General features: G+C 41.9%; 1 protein-coding gene across 8 annotated transcripts in view; it reads left to right on the plus strand.

Moving 5' to 3' along the window:
• Rhbdd1 (rhomboid domain containing 1) overlaps positions 1-23,500 on the plus strand; it is a 171,458-nt gene that overhangs the window by 93,392 nt on the left and 54,566 nt on the right. For all 8 annotated transcript variants that reach the window (XM_052750026.1, XM_052750027.1, XM_052750028.1 and 5 more), the window contains one exon: positions 7,524-7,667. In XM_052750026.1, coding sequence (XP_052605986.1) covers positions 7,524-7,667 — 144 coding nt within the window. The remainder of the gene's footprint in view (positions 1-7,523; positions 7,668-23,500) is intronic.

A 23,500-nucleotide genomic window follows, 5' to 3' on the forward strand; every position in this document is an offset into this window, starting at 1 on the left:
AAGCAGGTGTTTTAGACAGGCACAGTAACACAGAGTTAAACAAATGCAACATAAAAGAATGCAGCGTATCTTTGCATCATTAAACAAATGTTCCACAGCATAAACAAATGTAGCCCATCTTAAATTAATGCTCTACAACAGTTAACAACTGAACTGAGATGATGAGATGGTGTGATTGATCAGCCTTTACGGACAGAGCTGGTAACTATAGTCCCTTGAAGAGCACTTTGGTTGTCCTTTGTAGGAACCAGTTCACAGTGAGTAAAGTAGAAGAGAGTCTTCCTGACCAATGTGACTGGGAGGAGCAGAGCTGGTCAGGAAAAACCATCATAGTTCTGCCTCCCATTGTGGTGCCTCTTATCTTGTTGACTCGTACCCTCCAGGAGGCAGAGGACAAAGCAGCCCACAGTTGGAAGTTGTTAGAGGGAAAGAGGCTTCTCTGATGGTTTACTTCTGTAAATCTCCACAGGAAATAACAGTGGAGTCTGGGGAGAGAGTTCTGTTAAGAGAACTTCTTTTTGCACAAGTATAAGGACATGGGTTTGATCCCCGGAACCCAGGTTTAAAAAATAAATAAGTAACAGGTACAGTGGCATATACCTGTAACCCCAGCACCAAGGAGGCACAAACCGGTGGATCCTGGGGGTTCTCTGACCAGCCAGCCTAGCCTGCTTAGCAAACCCCAAATCACTGGGACACTGTGTCCAAAACACAGCACTTTGAGAAGGAATGACACCTGAGTTTGTTCTCTGACCTACACACACACACACACACACACACACACACACACACACACACACACACACACACACCAGCAGCTTTCTGGGTAAAGGAACTAGCACTACCACACTTGTGCACAGACGTGGCTCGTCATGGACTTCCTGGTCCTAACATTTTGCCTGACAGCTGGAAAATTGAGCTTAGGAAGGCTGGGTAATTTGGTCACGTTGACAGGTAGCTAAAAGGGCAGGTCTGGGACCAGGATGCAAGTCAGTGATTCATTGCCCCTGCTTTCCGGTTGCGTGGGGATGTGAGATTCGTACACACTCTAACAACTGAACTTTGGGAAACATAGTAACTCTGTCTCTCTCTCTCTCTCTGTTTCTCTCCCTCCCTCCCTCCTTCTCTCCCCTCCTCCCTCTCTCTCTCCCCCCTCTCTCCTTCCCCCAGCCCCTCACCCCTCCCCTTGCCACATTTACTTACCTTCTTTGAAGACAGAGAAGGAAACCCTCTCCTTTGCTCCTTTCTCCCTTCATCTGTAAGAGGCATTGGCACAGCAGACACAGACTGGAGAATGCAAGGCAGAAATCCAAACTTTTTTAACCTTCCTTTTTGATGTCCTGTAAGATTAACATATTTATATTCCTTCATCTGGAGTGATTGGATTTCTTCAAAGACAGCACTACAGAGGGCCCAGGTGGCCAGGCTAATGGTCATCTAAGCAAACTTGACGCGAGCATATGTATCTCTTGCAAGTAGTGATTTATTCTTAACATGGCCACCTTCAGCTGGGAAACTCCTTAGAGGTCAAAGAAACTAACGGATGTTGTAAAAGCTGTTACCAATTTTTCTAATCTGTGTCGTTTTTCTTCATCTCTTTGCTGTGAAATCCTGGAATGTGTATAAGGACCAGGCGGAGCAGTTAGCAGAGTAATGATAGCCAGAGAGCTTTTTTTTTTTTTTTTTTAAACTACAAAGCCAAAGTATATAACTTAAAAAGTATTTATCACAAGACATAATTTAGACTTATTTATCCTAAGTATTGGTTGTTAGATTCCTTTGCCCTTGTTCATTATGAAGATTTTAAAACATCTGATGGGGCCATTAGAAGAACAGCTGTTGAAAAGTTTTGTTTCTCAAGGACCCATTATCATAATAGATATTGATGGCGTTTTTGGTCATGCTGGTGATTTGTGATTGATGATACAGAACCTTTAAACCACACCGGTCCTTTTGACCTAAGGCACTGGCACGAAGATTTCCTCATTCTTTGTCCCCACGGTTATGTCTGACTAGTGTCAAGATTTTATAATGTCCATATGATCAGAGCTGTTGGCTTTATTTCATCAAAACATTGCTGGGCTGTTTTTAACAAAGAAATAACATGTAGAAAAATATTTTTCTGTATCAAGAAAATGTTACTGAAGATAACTACAATTAACAGCCATGCCACTAAGACCCTGAAGGCACATATTTAGTATCCGCACATGCCAGTGCTGCAGGGCTTCAGGTCATTTGGGTTTCGAATTAGCTGAGTGCTGTGAGGTGGGGTAGGTAGGATTGCTGCTTAGCCCTTCTATAGCACAGACATTTCACAGGGCTTTAAAGGTGATAATGAGCCATTTGGGAAAATAACCCAATATGGTTTTTGCCTTGCAATAAAATAATTAGCATGCTCAGAGAATTGGGTAGTTCCACCACTTAGGGACTGTTGAAATATTACACTATATTCAGTGACTGAATACCCACAAATATTCTGTTAGTGTTGGGAAGTGACTGCACCTTTCACTTAGGCTCTGTGAAGTGAGTTGGCTGGTTTGGCTTGACCACTGCTGCCCTCTGCAGTGCTTGGTATTTGGTGAAGAGCATTTAAAAAATTAATTAATTAAATAAATAAATAAATAAATAAATAAATAAATAAATAGCAAGATCCATAATTCTAGCTCATTCTCCCTTACTCTTCAGATAGGAAGCATGCTAAGAGTGTCCCTAACACATCAGGGACCCTGAGTTTTTCTGATGGTTCCATTGAGTAAAGAACATATTGAAGAGAGGGTCCATCTTTAAAATTGTGTTCCGTTCCCAAGTTGGTCATAAACCAATGTGAAGATTCAGAAATTTTTGCTTTTCTTCTCCTGTTTTGAAAATCATTAATGATACTATTCTGACCTGGACATGAAAGAGAGAATATAGAAATGGGCCTATTGGCAGTACTCAATAAATATTCAGTGGTGTTTACTGCATTGTTAGCAAAGCCTTCATAATTGCCCACCAAGTTTTAGGAAGTTTCACTTAAGGTTTCTTCCAGTGTTCATTGTAGCTAGAGCTTTCCTGGTCCTGCCTGGCTCACGGTCAGGACAAATCTCTTCGACCCACCAGTCCCTCAACCGCTTAGACCAAACCGAGTGAACACACAGAGACTTATATTGCTTACAAACTGTATGGCCACAGCAGGCTTCTTGTTATCTAGTTCTTCTATCTTAATTTAACCCATTTCTATTAATCTATAAGTTGCCACATGGCTTGTGGCTTACCGGTATCTTTACATGTTGGTACCCATGGCAGCGACTGGCAGCATCTCCTTGACTCAGCCTTCCACTTCCCAGAATTCTCTTCTCTGCTTGTCCCGCTTATACTTCCTGCCTGGCTACTGGCCAATCAGCATTTTATTTATACAGAGCGATATCCACAGCACTTCCCCTTTTCTTTTTTTTTAAAAAGGAAGGTTTTAACTTTCACATAGTAAAATTACATATAACAAAACAATTATCAACAAGAATTACAGTTACAATAGTCTATTTATAATAACTAGTCTATTTGTATTTAGCAAAATTAAAGAAGATATCCTATCTATCTTATATTTGTGAGTCTAAAGTTTCATATCTAACTTATCTTTTATCATAACTAAGGAAAATTATAACTAATCTAGTATTACCTGAGAAATGGGAGAAGGACGCAAGCAACTTTCAAGAGTCTTGCGAGAGTAAACAGAGACAGCTGGCAGCCTGGACAGTCATCCAAAGTTCTTTTGTAAAGTTGGGGCATCTATCTTCAGCCCACAGGCCTAGAGTCTCTCAGTCACTTCTCTCTGTGTCCTGTAGAATGTCTGGCAGTTTCCTGTGTGAAGCAGGAACCTGAAGGACCATTTTGCCAAGCAAAGTTCAGTGGTGAGAGAGATTGGTCCTGACCGTGGGCCGGGCAGGACCAGGAAAACTCTAGTTACAGTTCATTTTTATTTATTGTGTTAAGGAAATTCAACAAAATAGAACCAAGCCAGGAGAATATTATAATAGTCAATTAAAAGAGTGAAGTATCTACGTAGACATTTCTCTAAAGAAGACATGCAAATGGCTGATCAGTCCATAAAAGGATGCTCAACACCATTGATCATTGAATCGGTACAAAGGGATGGGAACAGTGGTACGTTCCTGCACTTAGGAGACAGAAGCCTGAGTTTCAAAAGTTCAAGGCCAGCCTGGGCTACATAATAACTTCAGGGCCAGCCTGAGTAACTGGTGAGACCCAGTCACAAAACACAAGATAGTGAGATAACACCATGTACCCGCTTATGTTAGTCAGGGTTCTGTAGAAGAATAGAACCTGTAGAATGAATCTCAGTCTCTCTCTCTCTCTCTCTCTCTCTCTCTCTCTCTCTCTCTCTCTCTCCATATATATATATATATATATATATATATATATGTGTGTGTGTGTGTGTGTGTGTGTGTATGTGTGTATATATATATATATATATATATATATATATATATATATATATATATATATATGGAATTTATTAGAATGACGTACAGGCTGTGGCTTCCAGACTAGTCCAACAATGGCTGCCTATGAATGGAAGCCCAAGAATCCAGTAGTCGTTCAGTCCACAAGGCTGGATGTCTCAGCTGGTCTTCAGTAGATGCCAGAATCCCAAAGAAGTTGGCTCTAATGATAGTGAAAGAATGGGCTTATTATCCAGAGCAAAACAAGCAAGCAAAAGGAGGGCTCCCTTCCTCCATGCCCTTGTAAGGCTGCCAGCAGAAGGTGTGGTCCAGATGAAAGGTTTGTCTTCATACCTCAAAGATCCACATTAGAAGTCGGCTTTTTCACTTCAGATGATTTAATTAAGAAAAAAAAAAATCCCTCACAGGTGTGCCCAGTCATTTGGGTCTTCGTTAATTACAGTTGTACTCAAGTTGACAGCCAAGAATAACTATCACACCACTACAACAGTTATAGCTAAATTTAAAATGATATATAATAGCAGGGGTTGGTACAGGTGTACGGGAGCCAGAACCCTCATACACTGCGTGTAGGACTGGAAAGTGGTGCATCCACTTGGAAAACGTTCTGGTGGTTCCTAAAAGATTTAAACAAAACTATAGTCAGACCAGCACTTACGCTCTTAGATACACACTCAACAGAAACACAGATGTGCGTTCACATATGCATTTGCCCACAATTGTTTATAGCAACATTATTCAAAATATTTGGAAGGTGAATCTAGGACTGGGGGTGGCAGCTATATGGGTAAACTGCTTGCTACACAAGCCCAAGAACCTGAGTTCGGATCCTCAGCATTCACATGAAAGCCAGGTGTGATGACATCCGCATGTGACTTTGATGCTTGGGGATAGAAACAAGTGGATCCTAAGGGATCATTCTTCGGCCAGTCTAGCCAAACTGACATTCAGTGAGAGACCATTCAATGAGAGACCCATCTCAAAACAATAACAATAAAAAATAAAACAACAACAAAAAATAAAGATGGGGAGTGATTGAGGAAGACACCCAAAGCCAACCTCTGACCTACACATGTGCCCACAATGCATGTGCATACATGCACACAAAGGCAGAAGTCAATGCCCATCAGCTGTTGTGTTGATAAGCTGTAGCTCAGCTATCTACAGAGATACTGTTTGACCATACGAAGGAATGAAATACTGGTACATGTTACAATAGTCAGGAATCTTGAGAACATGCTGGGTAAAGTGTACCATACACAAAATAGCATGCACTAGGTATGTATATGATTTATGCAGAAGAGATATTTCTATAGAGATAGAAAGTAGATTAGTGATTACTTAGAGCTGGGAGGGATGTGAAGCTGAGGGGGTGTTAGCTAAAGGGTATATATTTCTTTGAGGGAATTATGAAAATATTTACAATTATTTATGGTGATGATGGTACAACTACATGCATACACTGAAAAACTGAATTGGTAAATTTTACGCTAATAGTTTGTCAATAATTTTTTTCTGTTTATACAACCAAATGAAGTGGGTAATCCATAAATAATAGAGTTTATTTAGCCCATGTTTCCGGAGTTTGGGATATTGAACATGTGCTAGGGTCTGGTCCGGACTGCTTGCTGCATCATAAATGGGAGAGGACATCACATGGAGACAGAACAAATGAGTTCAGGACTCACTTCTTCCTCTCAGATAGCCACTGACAGCATCCTGGAAGTCGTGTCCTAATAACCCTGTCTAATCTGCATTACTTTGCAAAGGTCCCAACTCCACAGACTAGTAACAGATGACACAGATATCAATGTGTAGTTATTGAGGTATCAATTGAAGCTGGCATGTTTTATTGTGATTTTATTATTTAATGGAAATGATTCTAAATTGCCAAATGTTTTTTGCTAAATATGAAAATTCCCCTTTCAGTCTTGAATATAGAGGACAAGGAGATAAGAGGTAATGAGGGGAAGGGTCAGCTGAAACTAAGCACATATGAAAATGCTATAAGGAAGCCTATTTCAAAGTAGATTGAGTTCCAGTGATCAAATTCCTGAATGTGAAATTTTGCTCAAACAAGTTCTGTGTTTTTCTGCAGTAAAGTTAGTACCCATTCATGCACTGTGTAGATGACGTAGAGATACATGATACCGTAGCTTACAGAGTTTCATTAACAACCAAGTGCATTAATTAAGACTAGAAACATCCCCTTCAAAGAATATGCTAACAACAGGATAGAGGGGAGCATGGAGCAGAAGGTAATTTCTCCCATTATGCCAGACTGTTATCTAAAGAGAAAAGTCCCTTCAAACTAATTCTATAACCGTTGACAGTTAAAGAAAACACAAGGACGAGTGAGGTTCAAACGGACAAAAGTTTGATAGAATTATTTTGCAAAAGCAAACTTTGTTCCACTACCGTCTTTTATTAATTGGTGTCTGTTTAGTGTGGAAATTGTTATTTAATGGGCATGTCATCTCTTGTTTCTATTGAGTACCGATTTTTTGCAAGTGCTGTTAGTTAGAAGTGCAGTTACAATCAGAGAAAGTGGCTTATCTGTCTCAATCTTGTTATTAGTTTTTGAAATAGAATACTCAGCCTGGGCGCTCTGTGGTTTAGGTATGAAACATTGGTTGTCTCTGATTGGGTGGAGCCACAAGAAGGTAAAACTTTCTCGGCTATGCCCCACCATTCTACCCACTTAAGTCAGAACTTCACAGGAAACACTCTGAGACAGGGGGATGGTCAACAGCTCTAAGCCCATTCCAATCTCTTCTCTGCACCTCCAGCTGCCTTCTAAGTTACTGTTCCTTTTTCTCTTTAGCATGTAACATCTCATTCATGTCCAGGTCTGTGTTCTGTACTGTGGCTGCAGCAGTGACAGGGTCATCATTGCCCACTCTTGTGGAACTTTTCTCTGTATGTCATCTTCTTTTAATTACAAGATTATTATTATACTCAAAATAGTGACATGAATTATTTGCTTGTCTTTGCATATACAAAGCGGGAATTCTGAAGCAAAAGCCATTACTGGGGTCTGTAACCTTCTGATTGTACCCACAGGCCCCTCTGGATATCAGAATCACTACCCAGATGGCAGACCGGGAACCTATGAAGAAACTCATAGGAACTATGATGTCTATACAGCAGGATTGAGTGAGGAGGAGCAGCTGGAAAGAGCATTAAGAGCCAGCCTCTGGGACCGAGGTAAGAGCCTTGCACCCTTCAGTTATTTTAAAACCAGCCTCGTGGCAAGGTGGTCTGAAAAAGGACTATTTGTAGTAAATTAAGCCTTGAATAGTTTATAAAAAAGGGTATATAGGTGAAAAAAACCTGTGCAGATTGTGATCTCAAAGAATGGGATGTGATGCCGTTGTCCCACAGCCTAAGCTCCCAAGGTGCCAGACTGGATGCATTGTTAAGTATTCTTTTTATAGGCTGGCTGTGCTTTGTGCCTTAACATTGAAGTCAAGAAACTTAAAAAATAAATAAAGTACATGAGAAGGGTATTTTCTTTGGTATTCATGGCTGTAAAGGAGGCACTTATTACCATATACCAGTCTTGGCCACGAACATCCCCACAGATTGTCCTTGGAATCAAATAATGGACTGAGGTTTGAATCCTACTGAATCAATCTCTCCAGGGGCAGAGCCTGGGATTTTGTAGTTTGCACACGTTTTTCAGAAGATTCTTTCACAGACTGCCGTCTAAGCATCACTCTACCTATTTTGCTGTCTTTGCTCTGGGTTTGGCTTCTGAAGTCGGGTGTAGATCTCCTCATTATTGCCCCAGCATAAGTTCCTAAAAAGCAGCCATTGACTCGGTAGAACTTATACTACTTGTACTTCTCATAGGGTACCGTGTAGGTATAGAGTGAACATAGAGGTAGAAGATGGGACCTGTTCTGGAAAACTTGACGGTCTGGTTGTGTGTGGACTTCGTTGATACCACTTCCTGCATGAGTAATGATAACATCAAGGATCTGCCCTGAAAAGCTTCACGATATCTTAGGAAGTGGATTTATGCTGCATACTGTGCTGCACAAGTAACCGTAATTTCAAGTACCCAGGAGAGGTACTAAGTGGGTGCTCGGGGTGAGAGGATCGGGGAGTGTCCTTAGATCTGCTTCACAGAAGCAGAGACGGTGGGGTGTCAGGAATCTCTAGAATTTGCAGAGATGTCAAAGGCATTCTAAGGAGTGTGTTCGTGCCAGCCCTCGCTTTTGAACTGAGCACTGAGAAGCTGGGCTGGGGCCGGAGTCCTGTGGTGAAACAGCCTCAGTGGAATGTTGCTGCAGCAGTTGATCTCAGGAGTCAAAGAGTAGATTTTAAATTTCCATGGTACCTCTGTTTGTCTGTGAAGGTGTTCCCAGGAAAGTTTAAACCTCCCACGGACTGGGTTTCTGGGCTGAATAAATGGAGAAAGCAGGTTGGACACCAGAGTTCATGTATTTCTGTTTCCCGACCTTGGACACAGTGTGACCAGCCACCTCCCCATCATGCTAGGCTTTCCCTGCCTGGGACTGTATCGCCTCAACTGCAAGTTGGAATAAGCACGTCCTCCCTCAGGTTGTCAGGTGTTGGGTCACAGCACTTACTGTAACCAACACCAGTTCAGGTAGGCGTGCGATGTGAGCTGTGTTTTGTGAATCTGGAAGTAGCCTTCTGCAAACAAGAGCTGAGCAATGGCCAGATGCTGCTCAGCAATGGGAACACACGAAGTGTAATAGTGTTGCCCTTGAATTTAAGGAGGGCAATGTTGGCAGTGGCAGTGCACATAGAGATAGTGTCCTGTAATAAATTGAAGAAATAAGATCCCACATTGTAGGTAACAGGAGGCTGGAGAAAAGGGAGAAATTGGTATTTCTGGGGTGCACGGTATCAGAGCTATGAAATATTGGTACTCTATCATTGTATAACAAGTCACTCTGAAGTTGGCGACTGACAACGGTAGACATTTCTTGCTTTAAGAGTGCATGGGTCAGCAGGGCCAGAATGCCTTGCTTTTGGCTGGCAAGCTGCAGGGATCAGTTTGGAGCATCCCACAATAGCCTCATGAACCCATCTGTTAGTTCCCATTCAGCGGGTTTGCCTAGGCTCGTTACAAGGCTTCCAAAGACAGAGTGTACAAGCAAGCAAGGTGGCTGACAGGCCATGGTCTTACATTACCAAAGCATGTTACAAGGGCAAGTCAACTCAGCAGAGAGGGGAAATGGACTGTCTCTCAGAAGTGCAAAGGGGAACCCAGCCATTTTTAGAAATCACTGATCTAAGCCGGGCGGCGGTGGCACACGCCTTTAATCCCAGCACTTGGGAGGCAGAGCCAGGCGGATCTCTGTGAGTTCAGGGCCAGCCTGGTCTACAGAGCAAGATGCAGGACAGGGACCAAAACTACACGGAGAAACCCTGTCTCAAAAAACCAAAAAAGAAAGAGAAGAAAAAAAAGAAATCTCTCATCTAGAGTGATAAACTCTAGAAGCATGATTTGGTGGCCCAATCCTGAAACCTGGAAAAGAGCCCCAGAATCAGTGTTGTAATGAATCCTCAGGGATACTCCTGTGTATTTGGCTAGTTATGATGTAGTTATGTGTGGACAAGCAAGGCAGGGCAGGGCTCATGTGCATAGAGTGAATAGCTAATCTCCACCCCCTTCCACACTGACCAGATAAATCCCAGGAGCCACAGAATGAATGCATGATAGACTCGGTCAATAGTTACGTTTCTGAGGGGGCAACACTGGGTTATTAGCATCTGTTTTTTGTAAAATGTCTACCAATACCAAGCCTTCAAAAAATGATAAAAGGTTAGAGGAAAACTCAAACAGGCTGAGTCAGAGTATGAACATTGGGTCTAGAAAGTTCCCATGTCAAATGGGGTAAGAGAAAGGATCAATCACAAGTGGATAGGCACCCTTTTGTGAAGTTTCATTTCTTGGGATTATGTCCTCACCCCCACCCCTGCCTTCCCCCAGTTGTAAAGGTGTCAGCAACAAAGTTGCTGTTTTAGTTTTCCTCCACTGGCACAGTGCCTAAGAGAGGAATGCTTTAAATGTGATTTCAGACACTTCAGTCCAGGTTGGCTGGATCCATTGTTTTGAGCCTGAGATGATGCAGACCATCATGGTGGGAGCTTGTTTCAGGCTGCTCATTCCTTGGCTGCTGAGAACCAGAGATCAATAGAGAAGAAGAGGCCCAGAACAAGACAGGCCCTTCAGAAACAGACTGCCAGTGACCTGTCTCACCTAGCAAGACTCCACCTCCCAGGAGCTCATTCAGTTATGAACTCACCCTGTTGGCGACAGCGCCTTCAACACCTGAGCCTTTGGGGAGGATAACTGACATCAGATCCAAACTATAGCAGGTGTTCCTCAGAAAGAGAGAGTGGCTTTCTCCAGTAATTGCCTTCTGTGTCTCTCAGAGACAAGTGTGTAGGAGATGTATGGCTGGGAGCATCCTCTGGTGGGCCTGGCTGTTTTGGAGTGGTTTGAGAGACTTGCATATAACTACAGAGAAAAGGTCCTGCACTTTGTGCATCAGAAAAGGAGGTTAGAGTCAGCCTTAGAGAATGTTTCATTTGTAAATCTTTAGTAGTTACTAAGCTATTATAAACATAACTAATATGTAACAGAAAAATAAACAAAAATATCTAAGTATTGAGCAATGGGCAGAAAAATCAGATACATGTTACCTTCAGAGGTTTTATATATTTTTTTATATATATAATCATATATATATATATATATTCCTATATTTTTTTAAAGATTTTGTTTATCTTTATGGGTGTTTTGCCTGCATGTATGTCTGTGCACCACATGTATGCTGTGCCCACTGAGGCCAGAAGAAGGTGTCAGGTACCCTGAAGCTGGCATTATAGTAGATGATTGTGAGCCACCATGTGGGTGCTGGAATCAAACCAGGCTCCTCTGCAAGAGTAGCCAGTGCTTTTCACCACTGAGCCATGTCCTTCTTTTGCGACAGGATCTCATATAGCCCAGGGTAGCCTTGAGCTCCTGATCCTTCTCCATCAAAGGCACGCACCTCCATACCTGACCAGGCTTCATCCAATTGTCTGAAACACAGTTGTGAAGACATATCGGAAAGGAGCACTATGCTGGGCAGCAAGAGAAATAACTTCAAATTTTCTTCTGAAATAACTTCATATTTTCTTCTATTAAATACTTTTTAAAATGCTTTATTATCTCATTTGTAAAACGTTTCAGGGAAAGTGATTTTATTTTTCAAAGTTCGTTGTTGCTCTTCCTGCCAGACACTATTAAGATTGGCCTGATGAGAATAGCCTGAGATTGTTTTGAGGCCAAGGGTTTGGTTTCTGCATCTGCATAAACCAGTCACTTGGTGTAGGTAGATAGGACCCACACTTTGAGTCCAAGCACCTTTGTGGTGTGCCTCCCAGTGTGAGAGACTGACGCAGGCACTCTCCCTGCCCAGTTGCTCTCTTCACCTCACCCCTGTTTCTCCACAAAGCCAGAAGGTCCCCCTCCGTTCCCCATTCACTCACAAGAGTATTTTCTGAATTTAAAGGTTTTTCTTCTTTCCATTCTCGGAAAAAATCACAATAGCACCTGGTATTTGACATTGGTCTTTCAAAGGTCCGTCTGGATCTGAGACCCCTGTGACCTTGTGTGACACTCTGTGTAACAGTGAGCACATTCCAGTGAAATACATTGTTAGAGGAATGCTCATTGAAAATTAAGTTGCTTAGGAGGAAGAGTCAGGTTTGAGCCTGAACACATAATATACTCAATTCCAAACTAATTGAATGAAATGCAAAAATGATGTATTCAAGAATGAAAATATAAACAGTAAGATAGGTGAACAGTTGTTACTTTCAGGTATCATCTTTTCTAAAGAGAAAAGCAATGAAAAGTAATAGATATTCACATAAAACATTTGACAGAGACTGTCATTAACATGTAAAGAACTCATGTAACACAGTAATTAACACCAACCCATATCAATAAAAAAGAAAACTATTTGAACATATAATTTAAAAAAAATAACCATTGTGTATCAGATACCAATGTGGTGTGTGTTAGCAGAGTTGTGCTTCTAAATCTCACCCACATTTAATGGTGGTTATAACAGTTTCCATGTACTGCTGGTGACGGTGTCAGTTGTCTGACTTCTGGAAGGCATGTGGGAAAGGGTCGAGCAAGTCTTGTGCTAACTTATTTCCTAAAGGGGAGTCTGTCTTTCTAAAGAGGTAATAGTCCAAAATTTGTACATCTACTTTTTTCATAATTTATATCATAAAGTTGAAATTTGCACAATAATCTGAATGAAGACTAAATAATTTATAGTTTCATTGTACCATGGGAACATGTACATGTTAAAAGCAACATTATTGAAAAATGTAGTGGCAAAAAGTTTGCTTATGATAGTATTAAATGGGAAAAGTAGGGTACAAAACCCCGTGTACCATATGATCAACATTTTATAGCAATTAAAAAAAAATCAAGAATTTTCCTGTAGGAAAAAAAATTTTTAAATTAAAAAAAACCCTTTTAAAATATCTCCTTTGTATCTTAATAAAACAGCAATAAAATATTTTAAGGAAACAAAATTGGAATTAATGTAAGCCGTCTATAAGGGCAGAATTTTTGCTGTTATCTGTTACTACTTCAGGAAGTTTCCTTGGGTCAGTTTTCTTGAAATTAGTTCCATATGCTTTTTAGAACATTCATTGAAAGTAAAATTCTGTGGTCATGCAAGTAGACCATTGCCATGGTGGCTTTCTGTCAGAATGGAGCCCGCAGTTTGCCCAGCCTTGTGTGAGTGTAGACTTTGTGGGTCAGTGTATTTGGACCAGAGAGAAGGCAGATGGGAGCGTTGTCTTGACTGAGTGAGGCCTGTAAAAGTAGTTTGCACACATCATGTTACTTTACTTCCCAGTGCTGTGGTGAGTGTCTCCAAGGACAGAGGACATCCTGCTACTTACACACAACACTGTTATCACATCCAAGAAAATCAGCAATTCCCCAACATCAAACATGTAATCCAACCCAAAACTCACCAGTTTTTTTTTTTAAAAAAAGCTTTTTACAGCTAATTCTTTTTATTTGTGTGTGCATGCATGCGTGTGCGTGTGCGTGTGCGTGTGCGTGTGTGTGTGTGTGTGTGTGTGTGTGTGTAGAGGTCAAAAAGCACCTTGTGGGAGTGGGCTCTGTCCTCCCACCGTGGGTTCAGTGATGGAATGCAGGTTCCTAGGTTTGAGTGATAGGCCCTTTATACACCGAGTCATTTTACCAGCCCTGTGGCCAATTTTTGAAGTTTCCAATGTTGTATAAAAACTGCACCCTAGTTTTCCTATTTTTTTTTTTCTGAGAGACTGTATTAGGATTTCTATTACTGTGATAAAAGATTGTAAACAGAAACAACTTGGGGAGAAACAGGTTTCTTTCAACTTACAATCATAGTCCTTCATCAGAGGATATCAGGACAGGAATCTGGAGGTGGGATCTGAAGAAGAGGTCATGGAGGGGTGCTGCTTACCAGCTTGCTCGGCCTGCTTTCCTATACAGCCCAGAAAGGCACCACCTACAGTAGGCTGGGCCCTCCCACATGGATCTAGAAAATGCCCCACAGGCTTTCCCATAGGCCAGTTGGGTGGGGGTATTTTCTTAATTGAGGTTCCCTCCTCCTAAATAACTCTAACTTACATCAAGTTGACATAAAACCAGCCAGCACAATTGGCCTTTTGTTGATACACAAACACACTTGTCCTCGAGACTGGGCATGTTAATATTAATATCACAATCGAAAACACTGTAACTTTTAAATGAAAGTCCCATGGTCTTTAAAAAAAAAAATCAGACAATTTAAAAGTTCAGCCTCTTTACAATAAATATCCAAGGTGTCTTTCACAGTTTCTCTAAAAAATCCAAAGTCTCTATAAAACAACAGATTCTCTTAACTGTAGGCTCCTGTGAAATCAGAAGTGGGTTATATAATTTCTCCCTCCAGGGGAAGAACCAGGGCACAGTCTGGGACACACTCATAAGCCTCTGGTCTCCAAAGGGCTCCACTTCCCCCAGGTCTGCCATTTGTAGCACACAACAGCTTGTCTCACGGAATCAGGCTGGCTTCACGCTGCAGGTGCTGCTGTCCGTGGTGGTTGTCCCGTGGTACCGGCGTCTCCAAAATGTTGGCTCTCCACTGCAGCTAGGCTGCACCTTCGCTTATAGTGTCTCCTGCATTCTTTTCAAGAACTCTGTCCCTGTGGCATGGTGCCATGCCTCAACTTCTGTTCAAGGCCCGTTCAATCCTGGGGTTTCTACTACAACTGAGGCTGCACCTTCACCAACGGCCTCTCGTGGCCTCTCGCGATACCAAGTCTCAGGTGTTCTCCATAACTCCTTCAGTCCTGCAGCTCCATGCCACCAAAATCAGCTACATGTGGGTGATTCTTATACAAGAACAAATTTGGCTGTTAGCTTGACATGCAGTCTTGGGCCTCTCTGGACCACAGCTTCTGTGTGCCAGTCCTGAGAAACACTTTGCAGAAGGTTTTGTTCCAGTGATGCTGGTCTCTTCTTAATCCCAGCTGATTGCCGAGCCACAGCTGACAACCAGATTGTTCCAGCAAAGCAGAGGTTTCACTTTAGTGGGTTTTGGTCTCTTATTAATCACAGTTGATTCTTTAGCCCCAGCTGACCAGAACCACAGATTCTTAATTCAAAATATTGAATGAGCCCAAGAGAGTCTTTAAGGGACTCTCAAACCTCCCTCTGGAACCTCACAAGTGAGACCTCCATTGTCTGCAATACTTTCAGCATTCTTATCTTCTAGGCTCCCACAGAACAGCCCATTAAGCTCTGAGACAGAATTCAATAACTTTTCCAACCCAAAGTTCCAAAGTCATAATACAGTCCTCCCCAAAACATGATCAGGTCAATCACAGCAATATCCCATAAACCTGGTACCAATTTCTGTCTTAGCTAGGGTTTCTGTGACTGTGATAAAAACACCATGAACAAAAACAACTTGGGAAGAAAAGGGTTTATTTCAACTTACAATTCCATATCATATAGTCTGTTGTCAAAGAAAGTCAGGGCAAAAACTCAAGGCAGGAACTTGGAGACAGGAACTTAAGCAGAGGCCATAGAAGAATGCTGCTTACTGGCTTGCTTCTCATGGCTTGCCCACCCTGCTTTCTTACCAGAGGCCAGGGGTAGCACCACCCACAATGAACTGGTCCCACCTACATCAATAATCAATCAAGAAATACCTGACAGGGTTGCCCAGGTCTGGGTATATTCTTACTTGAGGTTCTCTTTTCCCAAATGAGTATAGCTTGTATCAATTTGGCATAAAACTCGCCAGCACAGACACTAATCCCACTTAACTGTAAGAAATCTATGTTTTATCTGGTTGTTTCTTCCTGATGCATTTGAAATGTCTCGCTATTCTCTGTCTCCTACATGTTATCACTTATACCAGGACTTCCTTCAATTCCAGTTAGCCAGTTTTAGCACAGATATGACATAGATACTGTTGTGTCCTTCACAGCAGTCATGAGGAGTTAGATACACACTATTGGACCGTCTCTTCATTTGTCACTAAGGCGATGGACACTAACTCCTGTTTCTCTTCTGGGTCAGTGTGTGGTTCCCCTGTCTCAGCACCAGTGGTTCTGGGATCTCCTGCTCGCCCACTCTTCAGCCTTTACCTCTCGTCTCATGGTTTTCTCTGAGTTCTTACTGGCAGCAGGATTTGAGGAGGTAAACAAGTTCCACGTACCACTTTAGGATTAGGATTTGTGGTTTCTCTACCTCCACAGCTCTTGAATGTAGTCAAGGAGAGTTACTGTTTAGATTGTCCAGCCTTTGTGTTTATTGTAGGGGCAGGAGTGCTGTTCTCTGCACTTCTCAGCATTCCATGGAGGGTTTCCTTCTCTGGGGTTTGAGCCAATCATTCCTGAGGGATTTACTTTAGATGCTTCTTATTATTCGTCGTATTTATTTTTACTTTTGACAGAAGATACTTTAGGAACAGTAGTTCTTAAGGCTGTGTGCATATTTATTTCTCTTTGGTTCATGGGATTTTACAGTAAGGAATGTTAGTTTAACAGCTATGTTTTGTTTTAAAAAAGAGTCAGCCAAGAGAAATTCATTAGGAGAGAGAATACCAAGCCCACACCAATTAGTTTGAGGCTCTTCCTCGCTTAAATACATTGTAAAGGTAAGTTAAGGAATCAGGGTAGCAAGTTTTCAACCTCAGAGTTTTCTAATATTTCCAAATTTTGGTACCTGGCCATAATTACAAATCCTAAAATGCATGCCAGGAATAATAAGAGAGCTCTATTATTTCAAGTACTCGCACATTCACTATTAACAGAAATCTTGTCTTGTTCTGTTGTCAGTCGGTACTTACAAATGAGTCCAAGAGGCAGCTGATACCATAATAGTAGGAAAAACTTGGAAAAGAGCCATCTCCTTATCCAAGTCAAAAGGCAGATGCTAGCTCGGAGCCTGAGCTCACTGTGGGTTGGTTCGCTCCCCTCCCCACTCCTTGTGTAGTTTCTGTTCCTCTCCCCCTTGCTCTTCTTTAACAACCTGCCACCAAGCTCAGCTGGCCCTGGGCACAGAGTTCTTTCTGTCCTTCACCACTTTCGTCTGCCAGCCTAGGGCCTGTGTCCTGTTTAAATCTGGGCCTCCTTGCTGATGGTGGGATAACATATGTGTCTTCTGTTAGACTTCTGAAAAGCACATTCCCATATCCACACTGCTGTCCTGTGATGATCAGGCAGAGTACATACACACACACACACACACACACACACACACACACACACACACACACACACACCACTGTGCAACTGGGTTGCTCCTTAACCACTTTTGAAACCAGGGCAGGATACACTATGGAAGCCTTGGCTTGAGAATGAGACTGGTTGCCATAATGGAAAAGAAATGATCTCCCAATTAATATCTAGCACCTCTGCTGTTGATACCTTTGAGCCCTATTCATAAGACTCATATATTCAAAGAGCTCAGCTGAGGTATGGCTTAAATGATGGGGGATTTGTTGTAATTAAATTGTATATTTTTTTCCTTTCTCTGTAGCAACATTAAAGACTGTAAAGGTAGTGTTTGTCTTGATTATTTTATTGTATGGGAAATTGTAAGAAAAGTGGACCAAATCGCATTCAGTGTTTTTTTTTTTTCAGTTACATTTATTGTACAAAATAGGTTTCACCGTGACGTACTCATGTCTGTACATAAGTACTTTGACTGTGTTAACTGTCCCCTTGCTAAGTCTAGGTTTGTTATTTTGTAGCAATAGACCGGAGGAAGGTGTCTCTAGTAAGTGTTGTGGAATCGGTAGGTACCTGAAGCAATGGTGTCTGAAAGTTAGATCTCCTGCTGTACCGATGAAAACCTTCTAGAAGATGAACCCACACAACTCTATAAGAAAGACATAATTTTATGAATACACACGAGATGGTTGTATCTTAGCTGTATGATTTTGTGAGCCTCCCTTGGCTTAATGTGGTCATTGGCAGTTGGTGGTTGATAACATATGCAAATTCCAGCTGCTGCCTTGCTTGGCTGAGGAGCGCTGCAGCCATGACAGAGATGTATAGCTAATGCTAATTCTGTGTGACCACTTAGCCTTGCTTTCTTTCTTTCTTTTAGTAACTTGATGTGTTTTCCCCCAGGAAAACTTCTACATAATAATAAAAAAAAAAGTACCATCTGCCAGATCGTTTCAAAGCAATTTCAGTGCAGAGCAACGGTTGCCTTAAATTATTGGCTCTTTCTCACTACTCTGCATGTCAGGGGTATTCATTTCAGTGAAGGAAGTTTTCTCTTTGAGACCATGTTTAGGTGTGAAATTGTGCATGTAAAGAAATAGAAGTATTGCACACAACTGTTAATCTGTGTGCGTGAAGAGGAGTAATAGAGGAATCTGAATTCTGTGTGGGTCTCTTCTGGAAAGTAGAAGGGCCACCACTGAAGAGTATTAGAGTGCCTATGAGAAGTAGAGTATAAACAATTTGAACATGTTTGTGAGAAGTTGTATGTGAATTAATTTATAATTTTTCTGAGCCTGCATCCACCCATGTATGGAAAGGCATCATTCATGTGCTCATGAGCACAGTTGGCAATAAAAATATAGCTGGGACAATATTGAATTAGTTCCCCCATCTCCCTTCTCCTTTCACACAGAGACGACTCATTGTGCTGCCCAGTCAGTTTTCAGAATCACTGTTGCTGTGGGTGGGGTCAGAGAGAGAGAGGTGCCGTGCTTCTCATTCTGCTTCTCAGCAGATCCTCACCCAAGCCCTCATACTAGCCGGGCCAAGTGTAAAGTACTGTGCGTTGAAAATCGTGAATAAGTCTTGGTCTTTACTGTGAGGTAAGAATACTCTGCACCTTGACGGGCAACAGGAGAGTTAATTGACGTACTGTAATTCAGCTAAGCAATATACTGGATGTAGGAAAGAGAGGCAGTAAGTAGCCTTTGATTAGGTGAAATGATGGCCTTAGGTGCCAACCTGAGATGTTTTCTGCTACAGCAACCATGAGAACCAATAGAACAAGGAGTACAGCTAAGGGTTTACTAATACAGTCGTTTGGATTTTCCAGTTATTTCTGCAAGTTTTTAATCTCAAGTTACTGATATGTGTATTTATTGTTTCATAAGGTAATTTGAGAAAACCATTATTGCTGAACTGCTGCAGAGTCATTAATAAAAAATGTATTAATTTAGAACAAGAACTATCAGGTAGTATGTTAAATTTGCCTGCATCTAGTATTCTCATTGATGTCAAGAAGTTTTCAGAGCTTTGTGCTGGAGCTAAAACAATGACACTGATCAAGTAGTACCCCCCCCTTTTTTCTTCTTGCATTTTTTTTAACTAAAGGTCCTAGATTTCAGTATGTATACTCAATAGTTGATACTTGCAGCTAATAAAATTGTATTTTAAGCCGGGCGGTGGTGGCGCACGCCTTTAATCCCAGCACTCGGGAGGCAGAGGCAGGCGGATCTCTGTGAGTTCGAGGCCAGCCTGGTCTCCAAAGCGAGTTCCAGGAAAGGCGCAAAGCTACACAGAGAAACCCTGTCTCGAAAAACCAAAAAAAAAAAAAAAAAAAAAAAAAAAAAAAAAAAAAAAAAAAAATTGTATTTTAATAGAAGTTTTCTGATTTCTTTCTAAGCATTGTAAGCATACTTCAAAATGATATATAGTGTGTCCCAAGGGTGTATCTTATTATTTTATTCTCTAATTGAGTTGCAGTTTCTTTGAGCGTTAATGAAGAGCCATGCTGTTGATTATATTAAGCATGTAAATGCCACTCAAGTCTGGGGGGTGCAAATATAGTATTACTACGATCCTTTGCTTAAGTTATTGCTGTACATATATCATGATGTCATCGTACCCCAAAACTAATTAAGGCTGGGATCTGTTGACTTTTTTTTAATTAAAAAAGTAAAATATTTACCTTATTTCTAAATAAAAATGATAGAGAACAAAAACAGGCAGTATGATTTCAAACAGAACTGGAATGTTCTAGAATAGAAACTGGCCTCAGATGCTACCAGAGCTAACATGTTGGTTCAATGTCCTCATGGTCTGTTTGTCTGATAATGATGGCATGCATCCTGCTGACAGTTTCTGCCTCAGGGAGCAGGTATGGAGAAGGCCGGGCTCCCTTGGACCATGTAAGGTGCCCTTCTGGAAGGTGCTAGATCAGACCCACACTTTGTGGCTATTCAGCCTTTCCATGCCTGCAGAAAGACTATTCTGGTGCAAGTTCACCCGCACACTTACACACATGCTGTGAGTTTTGTGCACGTCGGCCTTTGACTCACTGTGTGAGTCAGCAACACTCCACTCCTGTCCTGGAAGAAGTCCCACCTAACTCCCAAATAGCCTCAAAGTGGGTGATGCTAAACACATAAAAGAGATGATGGACACCTAAGCATATCGGTTATGGCCTTTTCAGTTTGGGGTAGTATTATTGTTATGGTTATAAAGTAATACATATTCACTGTGGAGAAATGAAGAATAAGCAAAAAGATGTTTAAAGAGTAACCTGGGACTGGGAAGATGTCTCAGTTGGTAAAATTGCGTACACACACACACACACACACACACACACACACACAAAGTAATCTATAACCCTACTGCCTAAAGAAAAACTACTTCACATTTGGGGTATGTGTTGGTTAAATTGGCGCACTGCTCGTGGCTGGCCGCCACCCGCGGTGGCCATGCAGGCGGAGAAGAGTGCTGGTCGGAAGAATCACAAACCATAGTTACCTTTTTAGAGCTTTATTGGGGGGGGGGAGAGGGGGAGAGGGGAAGGGGGGAGACGGAAGGAGAGCGCGGAAAGAGAAGGGGCAAGAGAGGGAGAGAAGAAGACAGATGGAAGGAAGGAGCAGAAAGGCAAGAGAGGGAAGGAACGCAGAGGGCCCACCCGCTTTTTAGGCTGGGATGCTGTTGCAGGCTGATGACGTAATTAAGGACCGAATCCTTACAGTATGTCCTTGCAGCCCTGTGTAAACATTTTGGTGAAGCTCCTCCAGGTTGCTGAGTATAGATAATGAATGCTATGTTAGGAAGGCTCCCATACCCGAATGCCCTGTGAAGTATGCGTTTTCAATTATCTTCATTATTCTAGATATTAAACAGAGGCACAAAAAAAAAAATATGTAGTGATTTGTCCAGAAGGGTCACATTCTAAGTGGGAAATACCAGACTAGATGGCACATGTTTCTATTCCTACATGGCACACAGCGCAGCCAGTCCATATGAAATACCCAGGGTTCAGGAGATTTCGCTGTGTCCAGCATGGGATATCTGAGGGAAAAAAAATATACTTACACTATGTTCTTATGTCTGTTAGCTCTATTCCTCTAAGACAAAATTCTATCAATACAGCTATATAACTCCACCAGGCATTGAGGACAAGAATAACTCTAGACATACCAAGCTCTTTATCCGTCTACTTTATTTCTCTGGGATGAAATCCAGTCCACATAGCTTTAGTTCCATCCAGTTCCCTAGCTCATAGTCCTGCTAACTACTAAACTCCTATGCTTCTAGCCTCATCTTCGGCCTCCTCCTCCATTTCCACTACTTTCTATTCCTGGCACTTAGAAAACTCTACCTGAGATCTGCTTACCCTCTAAGAAACCTCTGTCTTCCTCTCCTTTCTCTCACCATGCCATTCTGTCTGCTCTACAGAAAAATGCCTGTCTTCTCTCTGGATGCACAGTTCTCTGCCTCCTCAGGACTGTTCCTCCACCCTTCCTTCCACCTTGATATGTGAAAACCTCTTTTGTTCTCAGTCAGTTGCTCTGGAGAGCCACTAGGCCTCAAGGTGAGGAGATGATCTGAGCTTCATTTGCACAAGAAACAAAGCCATGCATCTCCTGCCAGCTTGTTTTTGCCTACTGACTGACCTTATCCAAGTACTGGCTCCAGCAGGGAAGTTCAGCAGATCTGGGGAGCGGAACTGTTAGCCAAATGGTCTGGAAATATTTTGGCACACAAGAATTTCATAGCAGAAGACAGCTGAAATATTAAAGGCTGGATAGCACCAAATATTTATAAATGGCTTGCCTTTTAAAAGACCCTTGGCTGGTCAAAGTATAACTTTAATACACAGCTGAATCTCTATAATATATTCTTACAGCCCGCAAAAAGTCCAGAAAAGAGAAACCATGTAGGACGCTGCTGCAGAGCTGTGACTTGAAGCACAGTCAGCCTGCAAAGCTGAACCAGAGGGCATTCCCTATCTTTAGTCACATTGTCTATTGTCACCGTCTTGGATTGAGAAAGCCAAGGACTGTGTGTCACCTCTATGGACAATTCTTGACTAAATTAAAATGAGTATGTTACACAGAGAGAATGGTCTCATGTCTTTGGCTCCCATCCTTCATTCTTGCTGTGGGTTAGATGTAGCTAAGTGCCAGTACTGGGGTGTAACATCCATGCCAATTGTGTTGATGTTTGATTCCCAGCATGGCCTATAGGAGATGATTGATTGTCAAAGAACCGTTATCAAGGCCTTCCGAGTGGGAGTGAATTCATGATCCTGTGTGACTGAGTTAGTTCCCTAGAAGGTGGGCACCTATTTAGGATGCCTGTCCTGTCTGTTCTCTTCCTCAAGTGCCTGTCTGCCCTTCCTCCTGACATGAGATGACATTTCAGGGCTTGTGCTGATGCTGTTCTCTCAAACATTCCAGGCTACCGAACTATGAGTCAAGAATCTACCTTTCCTTTGTAAATTACCCAGTCTCAGATGCTCTGTTACAGCAATGGAAAACACACTGAGACACCTACCCCTACCGGTCTGGCTCAATTCTATTGTTCTGACAGTTTGAAAGTCTTGTTTTATGTTTAAGCAAAAATTCCTGATAAGAATTTTTTTTTTTTTTTTTGGTTTTTCGAGACAGGGTTTCTCTGTGTAGCTTTGCGCCTTTCCTGGAACTCGCTTTGGAGACCAGGCTGGCCTCGAACTCACAGAGATCCGCCTGGCTCTGCCTCCCGAGTGCTGGGATTAAAGGCGTGCGCCACCACCGCCCGGCCGAATTTTTTTTTTTAAACCATGAAATAAATTATTTGTGTTGGGAAAGATTTCCTTCCTTATATGGGAATACTGCATCTTAAGTACTCCGTAGGACACTCTGTCAAGTCAGAAGCAAGATGCTAGGGCATTACTTATTTATCTTTATTAAAACTATTGGGAGCCGGGCGGTGGTGGTGCAAACCTTTAGTTTCAGCACTCAGGAGGCAGAGCCAGGCAGAAGCCAGCCTGGTCTACAGAGTGAGTTCCAGGATAGACTCCAAAGCTACACATAGAAACCCTGTCTCAAAAAAACAAAAAACAAAAAACAAAAAAAAAAAAAAAAAATTGGAATGAGCATTTGGAAATACTGTGTTTTTTATTTTCTTTCTTCTTCTTCTTCTTCTTCTTCTTCTTCTTCTTCTTCTTCTTCTTCTTCTTCTTCTTCTTCTTCTTCTCCTCCTCCTCCTCCTCCTCCTCCTCCTCCTCCTCCTCCTCCTCC

Source organism: Peromyscus californicus, unplaced genomic scaffold, assembly GCF_007827085.1.
Source record: "Peromyscus californicus insignis strain IS unplaced genomic scaffold, ASM782708v3 Scaffold_21__1_contigs__length_65335640, whole genome shotgun sequence".
NCBI lineage: Eukaryota > Metazoa > Chordata > Mammalia > Rodentia > Cricetidae > Peromyscus > Peromyscus californicus.